Here is a 12197-nt window from a genome sequence, read left to right on the forward strand (position 1 = left end):
AGAGACGACTGAACGAGACGACAGAACGAGACGACAAAACGAGACGACAGAACGAGACGACAGAACGAGACGACAGAACGAGACAACAGTTAAGACGACAGAACGAGACGACAGAAAGAGACGGCAGAAAGAGACGACAGAAAGAGACGACAGAAAGAGACGACAGAACGAGACGACAGAAAGAGACGACAGAACGAGACGACACAGAGACGACAGAACAAGACGACAGAAAGAGACGACAGAACGAGACGACACAGAGACGACAGAACAAGACGACAGAAAGAGACGACAGAACGAGACGACACAGAGACGACAGAACAAGACGACAGAACGAGACGACAGAACGAGACAACAGTTAAGACGACAGAACAAGACGACAGAAAGAGACGACAGAACGAGACGACACAGAGACGACAGAACAAGACGACAGAACAAGACGACAGAAAGAGACGACAGAACGAGATGACAGAGACGACAGAACAAGACGACAGAACGAGACGACAGAACGAGACAACAGTTAAGACGACAGAACAAGACGACAGAAAGAGACGACAGAACGAGACGACACAGAGACGACAGAACAAGACGACAGAACGAGACGACAGAACAAGACGACAGAACGAGACGACAGAACAAGACGACAGAAAGAGACGACAGAACGAGACGACAGAAAGAGACGACAGAAAGAGACGACAGAACAAGACGACAGAACAAGACGACAGAACGAGACGACAGAAAGAGACGACAGAACAAGACGACAGAACAAGACGACAGAACGAGACAACAGTTAAGACGACAGAACAAGACGACAGAAAGAGACTACAGAACAAGACGACAGAACAAGACGACAGAAAGAGACGACAGAACAAGACGACAGAACAAGACGACAGAAAGAGACGACAGAACAAGACGACAGAACAAGACGACAGAACGAGACAACAGTTAAGACGACAGAACAAGACGACAGAAAGAGACGACAGAACGAGACGACAGAAAGAGACGACAGAACAAGACGACAGAACGAGACGACAGAAAGAGACGACAGAACAAGACGACAGAAAGAGACGACAGAACGAGACGACAGAACAAGACGACAGAACGAGACAACAGTTAAGACGACAGAACAAGACGACAGAAAGAGACTACAGAACAAGACGACAGAACAAGACGACAGAAAGAGACGACAGAACAAGACGACAGAACAAGACGACAGAACAAGACGACAGAAAGAGACGACAGAACAAGACGACAGAACAAGACGACAGAACGAGACGACAGAACAAGACGACAGAACAAGACGACAGAACGAGACAACAGTTAAGATGACAGAACAAGACGACAGTTAAGATGACACTGAGGACGACAGAACAAATCGACATAAACAAAGAACATACACATCAACATTTAGTAATTTACCTGAAAAAGTAGGATCAATGCAGTAAGGATGACAGAACAAAACGACATAAACGGAGAGCATACACATCAACTTATACTAATTTATCTGAAAAAGTAGGCAAATGTTAGCAGGTTACTGTTGACAAGGACAAATGTGTAGTACAAAGCACAAAGCAGTCGACTCATTTTTGGCACAAATGGAACCCCATACTCACATTTTAAAGTTTTTTTTTTAGTCTGTTAATGTCCATTATTTTTTCTGTGATGAACCGTCCGGCCTTTATCCATCTGGCCTGCAACTCTGTCTCCTCCACATTCTTTCTGTCAAGCCACTCCTTGAAGCAGACTGAAAAGAAATGAACAGATAAATAGTGATGCTTGTGTCGCACCAGAACAAATAAAAATGTATTACTCCATAACCCAGTACTTGGCATCCCACAAAGACCTTGTGGCTACTGCTACCTTTTAATGTCTGAAGTTTCTGGGGGGTTAAAGGCTGCCTGCTGGTTTTGGTTGTGGGGCATTCCTTCCCTGTGAGACTTCTTTCCCCCAGAGTCTTAGTGCCCCAGATTGCCACTGCCAACTCCTTGACAAATAAGGAATCCCGCGTGCTGTTTTGAATCCTTGACCAGGCCTCTCTGCGCACTCGAACATCTCCCCCCAAGTGAATCTGACAAAATTAAAAACAAAAATAATCAAGGTACTAGATTGTACAAATGCAAACAAAATTTATTAAAACTTTAAGTGTACTGTAGTTGGGGGTTCTTATATTAATCCATGCACACAGATGACGAGCCTTAGGAAAATATGTTTATTCAAGTGTTCCATTAGTATACTTCTTTTAAACTAAAAATAAGAATGTATAAGAACCGTATGTAAGAAATGTATTTCAAGTAATCATAAAATGGCCCTGATATGTCACTAGACATTAAGAAATCATGTTGACCATTCCTTTGAAAGATGGAGACGGCTGAAAACGGAGAAGAATTTGAAGACAGATGCCAACGTTGCAGCCTATCTGGCAACCTTGAGTCAGGGGGGAGGGGGAGGGGATACACCGCTCCACAGTAATTTGAAAGTGATTGCAGTACCAGTTTTGGCCACAATCTTACATACGGTTCCTTTAAGTATACTTTATAAAATGAACTTAAAGTATACTTCTTTTTCGTAAGGGGAGGGCAATACTGTACCTCATCTCCCTTTGAAGACACAGATGGTTCCACCAAACAGTCAGACTCTGCAACATATACAAAATAATGTCAATGTACTCAATATACATATTTACCCTCTTGCATCAGGGCCTATAGTTTGGTAAATATGGACCATGATAGATTTCAGATATCTGTGACTGTGAGTAATATATTTGTTATATATACACATGTATATCCTTACTTTGTAAGGTCTCCTTTGGGCTTCGGGCTCCAGGGTCTTTGACAGTTAGAAAGAAAACAAACATATCACAAATATGACAGATGATGGAAAACATGACAACAAAAAATATACTTATAAACCCTCAAAGATCACAGCTGAAGTACTCCAATAACTTATAGTCTTCCCCAATCCCAATGCTATTCCTTTAATTTGTATCTTATTAGCTGGTTTAAATGATGATTGGGGGGGGGGGTGTCCTCTTTACCACTGCACTTTGCTGTTGATGAGGATTTCAGTGCCTTCAGCAATTGTTGCTGCAATTGCATGTTTAGAGAACGTAGTTCTTTATTCTCTGCCTCAATTTCTGCTCTGAGTTTCTCCTGCTCCTCTAACCTATAATAGACGGACATAGTGTATGTCATGATTAGCTGACATTATAAGAAAGAAAAAATATATATATATTTTAATATATTAGGTGTTATCTAGATACTTATAGTATAACCACCTAGTTCTGCTATGGTGCTCTGACAAGCAGGTTAAATCAAACATTGGGCTAAAGATCAATTCTCTTGTCAGAACACATTAAAGGAGAAGTTCACTTTTAAAATGAAAATTCTGTCATCATATACTCACCCACCCTCATGTTGTTTCAAACCTGTATGAATTTCTTTCATCTGCTGAACAGAAAGGAAGATATTTAGAAGATTATCAGTAACCAGACAGTTTTTGGGTCCCATTGACTTCCATAGTAGGAAAAAAATATACTATGGAAGTCAATGGGACCCAGAAACTGTCTGGTTACTGATAATCTTCTAAATATCTTCCTTTGTGTTCAGCAGAAGAAAGAAATTCATACAGGTTTGAAACAACATGAGGGTGAGTATATGATGACAGAATTTTAATTTTAAAAGTGAACTTCTCCTTTAAGGCTATTCAAAAATCACTTACTTGTTTGTAGTTTCCTGTAGTTGTAGAGACATATTGTTTATTTTTTTTAGGTAGAGATGTTGCTTCTTTTTTGCCTCCTCAAAAAGTTTTTCTGGTACAACCCCACCATCATCATCATCATCATCCTCTTCTGACAATGAGTCAGACAGGGTTTGAGCTCTCATTATCTTGCTTGGAGTTGGGCAGAGTGGAGACTGTTTTCTTCTCATTTTTCTCTCTTTTAGCAAGGTTAAGAGATTATTTTGTTTGGCCTCTTCTGCAGCTTTTTTCTGATTTGTCTAAAAACATGGATAAAAGCATAATTAGGAAAAAGCATCACAGTGTATTGCAAGACCCCCACACATCCAAACAAAACAAACAAAGCATTGTAAAAGCAATTACCCTATATGATTATTGAATTGATTAATGATTGGAGCCTAATATTATCACCTGATAATGGTGATAATTTGATAACCTGTATGTGGTCAGAGACACAAAAATACATTGCAGTACATACATGGTTTATGGAGTACATCCCCCCCCCCCCCCCACCAGTTATATTTTCACTATAACTTGCATTCTGTAGTTACATTCAAGTGCCACAAGATGGCACTAGCTGTAATTACAGTTGGCAATAGCTGTAATTACAGTTAACAGGAAAAACGATAGCAGATCAGCAGCAGCCAATAACATTAATTTACCAATTTTACACAACTAAAAAGTTAGCTAACATCGGAACTATAACAGCAATATCAACTTTACATTTATTGCTTTGGCTTCCTCTGCCTCGGAGCGCGACCGTGGAGGCGTGGTCTCCTTCAGGAGTCTCACACGGACCCGCTTACCCTTGGCCAGTTCCTCCTCGATCTCTTCTCTGGACTCTGGAATGTTAATAACACTGAATGTAAGTACTTGAAAGCACCTGCTATAACGTTATACTCTGTCATGCAATACTAACACCGGTAGCATTGCGTCCTCTGTCCTAAGCGCTTACTAGCTTTGCTAGCGCGTTAGCCAAAACTCGTATCCCAGTAATAATAGACGTACTACTAACGTTAGTAAGTTATTAAAGTATTTCCAAGTTGGACATTTATGTTATTTATGAACTATTGGAGATAACGTTATTACGACTCACCCTTTAGGAACAATATTTGTCCCTTGAAAAACTTCTCTTGCCAGCGCACCCAGTAAGTTTTAGTGAGGTCACTAACGTTAAGGTCAAAGTCCTTAATGTAGGATATGGGGACGATTTCTTTACACCCGTCCTCTATATATTTCACATAGGCGAACATATTTTCTATTCTGTTGTATAGTTAGGTAGATTTAAGTAGATTTGTTGAGTGAAGTTGTCTGTAAAATGACAAGTAACGGTTACCTCACGAGCGAATTTAACTCTAACGGCGGGAAGCGCGAGATGCACTGTTGCCTTGGTTACAGACGTGTGTCTTAGCTCCCATTATAGAATGATAAAGTTAAATGGTTTATTAAACACGTCTGTATAACACAGCACAGTTCCACAATGATTATAATGTTGAATCAACAACTCTCTAAAGCAGTTTCAACAATAGCAGTATAAAGCAGTCTTATCATCTTCATGGAGTAGGATTTATTACAGAACTGTTGAATTGAGGCTGCATCAGTTGTACAAAATAATCTGGCAACTAAGTGTCACACTTTTTAGTGCAATAATCCTAGTTATCTAGTTGGCAAATTGCTGGTAAACTAAAAAGCTCAATTAATACAGACAGACAAAGGATTAGAAAACATTTCCAACAATGTTGCCTGATAAATATGATTTATTAATACCCTTATTTTAGTAACGTAAGTACTTTGTAAATTCAACATCCTATTCATGAATATGTCTGATAATTATTATGTCCTTTTTTTAATTTTAGAATGTCAAAACGCAAGTACAAATTGTACTTAGAGCCTAAGAGCAGAGTTACATTTCCCTGTGCAAGACTGAAAAGAGGACATTTGGATGTAAGTCAGTTCATGAGAAATATGTTGTAATCCTGGGTATCAATATTATATAATTATATTGTATTCAAAGAATGTATGACTTCAGTCTTACCTGAAGATGTTCTTTTAAAGGTGGCAGATGGTTCAGGAGATGCAGATGTTGAGGTGAGAGAGTAATTATTATTTTTTTAATTAAAAATACATAATTTCCCATTAGGCTTTACTACATTGAGTACAGTTTTTTTTACTCTGTGCTTGTGCCATCTCTTCATGATCCTGTGCAGACCATGTCTCCTTCTGGCGATATTCAGCTGGATCCAGATGACACGGCCAACATGGTGAGCTCTTCTACCAACCACACCTGCAGGCTTGTGGCATATTGTTTTTTGAAATTGTTGTCTAAAAGTTACTCCTGGTTGTTCAGGTTTTGGCTTTCACCGGTGACCACATAGATCAAGGGGACAGAATCAATCCACACCTGAGCACTGCAGATGTTGAGGTGAGAGCAAGGTTGCCCATAAGGGCCTGTGTCATAATGAAACACCCCCTTCAATTGTATTAATAAATGACAATTTATTTGCAAAATTGTTGCTGCATACCTTTCTGACACTGGGTAGTTTCGCCCCTGAGTCTGGGTGAGAGATGGATCTACTTTTTAAATTAGTAAAAGACATAATTGGGCTTTACTACATTTAGTACTGTTCTTCTTGATCCTGTGCAGACAATGTCTCCATCTGGCGATCTTCATCTTCAGCTGGATCCAGATGACACGGCCAACATGGTGAGCTCTTCTACCAACCACACCTTACAGGCTTGTTGCATGTTGTTGTTGTTGTTGTTGAAATTATTGTCTAAAAGTAGGGCTGGGTATCGTTTAAAGAAATTCGATACTGATACCTTGACTTCGATACCGGTTCCTGAATGGTACTTTTTCCGATACCAATTTTACGAAAGAAAAAAAAATCCGTTTTAACAACATTACCTTAAAAAAATGAAAAGTGAACAGAGATTATGTAAGGGTTAATGCCTGACGAGGTGTCCATTGTCAGGTATTAATGGACGACGGCGAGGCGTGAACCGTACGACGCTCAGCGTACTTCCGCCGAAGTCCGCTTATACCATGGTTACTTGCCAAATAACACATTTTTAAAACATTAGTTTATATTTTAATTAGTTTTACAATCGAAATCTAAAGTTTTTACAAACAATAACTTGGTTTCCCTGGTTACGCCTGACAGGTTATTCACTAGGTGTCCTCTATCACTTTTTAATGGACACCCTGCAGCCAGTCAGAATCGAGTATTCACCCAGACCATGGTATAAGCGCTGAATTAGAGACGGTAAAAATGAGTGGGTCACGCCCGAAAACCGCAACAGGCCAATCGTGGCTTAGCAACCGTATTTAGGCGAAGGGTCAATTCCGAGTCCTTATAGCAGCAGGAATAAAAAGCGGTTGTTAAACTGGATTGTTATGGTGGAAAAAAAGACATGTAGTGTCTCCTAGACTGTATCCTGCTTTTATGAGCCTTCATTTTAAAACACCCATTTGCTGTTTGGTGCATGTTTTGTTGAATTATTTTTTCAAATGTTTCTTTGTGCTTTCAGGTACTGCCTCTTGCTGCCAACCACGGAGAAAATGAAAGTGAAGTTAGACCAGGTTCAAGCTGCGCAAATCTTGAGGTCAGGGCACAACCCGTTCTGTGACAGCAGTCAGTAGGGCTGTACAATATGACCAAAATGTCATATCCTATTTCATACCCTGATAACGATACATATCCCGATAACAGGGCTCTCTGGTAACTTTTTTTTTATTAGGAGCACTTGTGCTCCTAATTAAAAAAATCTAGGAGCACAGTCCAAAATTTAGGAGCACAGATAATTGAACGTTTTTCAATGACACAATAGTACTGTGCCACATATAACATGCACAAGTATGGAGAGCATGAGAAAAGAGAATTCAGAAACATAGCATCTTACAGAAGTTTATGTGATGAAGTTGGGGTCGGCGTGACTGAGACTCATGCTTTTATTACTCAAAACAATAATAAACAAAAGGCGCGCACACAGCGCTTGCACCGTAGCCTCGCTACAGCATTAACGGACAAATCCAGTGAAAAATGCGTTTTCATGATAATCGAATATAAAGTGTTTTATCTTTAAAAACAGATAAGCCTTGTTAGTGGTAATAACTAGCGATTTACTTTTACTTACTCTGTGCCCCATATACTATTGTTAAGAGCTAATCTGTTTTTAAAGATAAAACACTTTATATTCGATTATCATGAAAACGCATCTCAGGGAACTATCGACTCGGTAACCATGTGTTAATTACCCCTAGGTTAATTTTTCACTGGAATTGTCCTTTAACAACACTTTTTCACTTTCTCCGATCACTCTCTCCACCTCCGACGTACGAGTCCTAGTCCTCCTCTCTCTCTCGTCTCTGAGTCGACAGCGGCTTATATCCCGTCTCTCCACGCCAATTACTGCAATAAGACACAGGTGTTTGTCATTTGCACTTGACCTACTTACATACCGCTTGTCTCCTTTCTCTCTCTCCCATTATAGACCGCGCAGAACCACGCCCCCCTCGCCACAGTTTACCTTTACCTACCTTCCTCAATTAATAAAATATTACCGTTGGAATTTCTGTAACTCATGATATTTATTTGCATCATAAAGGTTTATGGAATAAAGAATAAGTTAACGCTATAGTTTAACTGCTTAGTAAGGTCATCACTCTTCCAGTGACAAACATGGCATTAGCTAGATTTGTGGGTAATCTAATTTAGCAAATGTAAGCGATGTTAAAGAGTATTTAGAAGCGACGAATTAGGGAGAACCATTGTCATTAATTGGCTGTTATAAACCCCAATACCGATTTAAATTAAATTAGTTCAGATTGGCCAATAATATCGGACGGCCAATTAAAGGAGAACTCCGGTCAATTTTAACATTGAGCTCATTTTTTTTGTACATTTGGAGTGCTGTCAATACAGAGAACAACGACGAAAATCGGTGTTGCCTACACCGTGTTATCCTCTTTTTAAAATTTGCACCCTGTTGACTTCAATGGGGCAAGTTTTAAACCTGCTTTTAGCCTCTTAACATCCTTGATGTGTCATTACAAGTGCACAGGTCATGTGAGTGATTCCTTCTGAGTGAACACGGGTGGATCTGACTGCAGTAGATGTGAAAGATATGAATAAAAATGATGTTATTTAAGCCAGCGCACATACCTGTATTTACATCCTGTTTTCGGTTGAAGTCCAAAGTAGTCGATTGCCGAGTTCATGCGCGTGATCATAGGTAACTAAACCTATGCGCGTGAACTCGACAATCGACTACTTTGGACTTCAACCGAAAACAGGATGTAAACAGGTATGTGCGCTGGCTTAAATAACATCATTTTTATTCATATCTTTCACATCTACTGCAGTCAGATTCACTCGTGTTCACTCTGAAAGAATCACTCACATGACCTGTGCACTTGTAATGACACATCAAGGATGTTAAGAGGCTAAAAGCAGGTTTAAATATTGCCCCATTGAAGTCAACAGGGTGCAAATTTTAAAAAGAGGATAACATGGTGTAGGCAACACCGATTTTTGTCGTTGTTCTCTGTATTGACAGCACTCCAAATTTACAAAAAAATGAGCTCAATGTTAAAATTTACCGGAGTTCTCCTTTAATCGGTTGGGCTCTACGTCAAACGCCATATACCGTCATATCGCACAGCCCTACTGGTCAGTCATACATTTCTTAGTTTACTGTCATTGTATGCAGACACATGCACTCAGGAATGTTTTTTTTTTTTTTTACATTTTTTGTAGATGTCTTCATCTGGTCGCTTTCTGCTTACATCTGAGCTGCAACCAAGTGACATGGCCCAGCAGTTTAGTTGTGATTCATCATCTGAAGGCAGTGTTTCTGAAGTTGATTCGGAAATTCCAGATATTCCAGAAGATGATCCATTCAGACAGATAGGTTTTGATACAGACATGGATTCAGTACTAATGTCAGCAGGTACAACGACAAAGGCTGAGGCACTGCTCATGGTGATGAGTCATGCAGCAAGACATAATATAACAGGGACACAACTTCATGACTTATTACAGCTCATAAATACTCTGTTTGGCAAAGAGGTGTTACCCAGATCAAAATATTTGTTCAATAAGGTCTTTAAAAACAACTCCGACATTGTGGAGTTCCACTTCTACTGCAAAACCTGTAAAGTATACATTGGCACAAAAGAAGACATACAAGACAAAAACATTGCACAGTGTGCCATCTGTAGTGCTTCAATTGAAATCAGTTCCTTGAACAGTGCAAGCTTTTTTATCAACATACCAATTGCACCTCAAATCCAGACGCTGCTTGAAAATCCTCAGATTCAAAACAGCATGAGCTACAGACACCAAAGGCCACATAATGAGCATGTTATCTCTGACATATACGATGGTGAAATGTATCGAAACTTGTCAAGACCTGGTGGAATTCTGTCAGATCCAGACAATTTGTCGTATAATTTCAATTCTGATGGCTCGCCTGTGTACAAGTCTTCCAGATTTTCTATATGGCCCATACACCTGCATTTAAACGAGCTCCCTCCCAAAATGAGATTTCAGAATGTAGTGCTTGCAGGTCTTTGGTTTGGTACTCAAGAGCCAGTTATGTCTATTTTTCTCAGACCCTTTGTTGATCAGGCCAAAACACTGGCATCCAGAGGTGTGTCTTGGAGAAAAAATGGAACATGTGTGTACAGCAAAATTGTTGGGTTATGTTGTTGTGTAGACTCAAAGGCAAGACCAGCCATGCAAAACACCACACAGTTTAATGGGTACTTTGGTTGTGGCTTCTGTTTACATCCTGGTACTCTAGTAGAAAAACAGGTGAAGTACACTGTGACTGACACAGAATATCCTGACAGAGAAGCGAAGAAAATGCTGGCAGATATGGAGCAAGCAGTAGCACAAAACAGAAGTGTCAAAGGAGTGAAAGGTCCATCACCACTCATAAACATGCCCTATTTTGATATAGTGTGGGGCTTTGTTCCAGACTATATGCATGCTGTCTTACTGGGTGTCATTAGACAGCTCACAGAGCTTCTTTTGAACAACAGTGATCAACCCTATTACACTGGGAGTCCCAACACTATGAGGGTGCTAGAAAACAGGATCAAGGACATAAAGCCACCACACCTGATAACACGACTACCCAGACCCCTTGCAGAATGCAAGTACTGGAAAGCCTCAGAGTGGCGAGCATGGCTCCTGTTTTACAGCTTGCCAGTCCTGAATGGTGTACTTCAACCACGTTATGTGAAGCACCTAGGCCTTCTGGTATCAGCAGTATTTCTACTTCTGAATGAGAACATTACCTTCCAAGAAATCAACAAAGCAGATAACATGCTTTTTGAGTTTGTGGCAAGGTTTCAGTTGCTGTATGGCGAGGCATCTATGACATTTAATGTACACCTGCTAACTCACCTTGCAAAATCAGTGAAATTGTGGGGGCCACTCTGGGCACACTCAGCATTTGTGTTTGAAAATGCAAATGGTGGTCTGTTGAAACTGGTGCATGGAACAAAGTGTGTAGCTCTGCAGATTGTGAACAAATTCCTGTTGCACAGAGCAATACCACTCTTTACCACAAGGTATGCAGTTAGTGAGCAAGTTAAGGAGTTCTGTTTGGAAATGACAAACGACCGAAGAGTAAAGAGTTTCACAAAATGTCAAGACACAACTGTTCTGGATAGTGGCAGAGTGACAGAGACTACTGATGATGAAAAAAGAGCCTTCATTTCTGCACAGAAACATCCACCAGACGAAATGGTAGTGCACAGGAGAATGGTGCATAAAGGACTGGTTTATACCAGCAAAAGCTATAGCCTCAGTAAGAGACGCAGAGACTTTTTTGCAAAGATGAGTGATGGTGTTTATGGAGAAATCCAGAATATTGTATCCTTTCCTTCAGAAGGGGGTACAGAAATTGCTGTCCTTTTCAAAAAGCTCTATACAAATGCCTCCTTTCCTTTATCACAAGGTTATGGGTTTGTGTCACATATCCGACTAGTAAGTGGAAGCCTTTTTTCGCCAGTGTGTCTGATTTCAGTAGACCGGTTAGAGCAGAAATGCATGGTTTTGAAAACGGGTGATCAGACGTACATTTGTGACTTTCCAAATGCATATGAGAGAGACTAGTCTTAATCTTAGATGGTCATTCTGTGAGTTGTTGGTGTTAATATAAGCCCTTTCTGTTTAATATGATTTCTGGCCTTGAGTGCGAAGACCTTTCCATGAATGGAACTGGTTAAGGTGTCATTAGACGGCCTAAATGTGAACTTGGGTCATGTGATAACAGGAGGGGGTGGGAGAAATAATATCTAAAGTCCGAAGAAATATCTAGGAGGACATTCACACTCAAGCCTCTTTTTCTCTAGCTTATTGATCTCCCTTCTCTGGGTGACTTACTATTTCATATCTGTCTGATACTGTTTTGCCACTCCTTTTTTGCATTCTTTATTTGAGTCTGATACTTTA

At 40.1% G+C, this 12197-nt stretch overlaps 1 protein-coding gene across 1 annotated transcript; it reads right to left on the minus strand.

The window, feature by feature from the left end:
* Nucleotides 1-1555: 1555 nt before the first annotated feature.
* LOC308688619 (BEN domain-containing protein 5-like) lies at nucleotides 1556-7335 on the minus strand. Its single transcript, XM_081361801.1, has 7 exons — nucleotides 4456-7335; nucleotides 3715-3992; nucleotides 3032-3159; nucleotides 2788-2823; nucleotides 2586-2632; nucleotides 1858-2065; nucleotides 1556-1741 (listed from the first exon to the last, which is right to left on the minus strand). Exons 2-7 carry the CDS (start codon nucleotides 3921-3923, stop codon nucleotides 1614-1616), a joined length of 756 nt encoding a protein of 251 aa, XP_081217927.1. The 5' UTR covers nucleotides 3924-3992; nucleotides 4456-7335; the 3' UTR covers nucleotides 1556-1613.
* Nucleotides 7336-12197: the final 4862 nt, after the last annotated feature.

This window comes from Scardinius erythrophthalmus, assembly GCF_964197995.2.
Source record: "Scardinius erythrophthalmus genome assembly, chromosome: 3".
NCBI lineage: Eukaryota > Metazoa > Chordata > Actinopteri > Cypriniformes > Leuciscidae > Scardinius > Scardinius erythrophthalmus.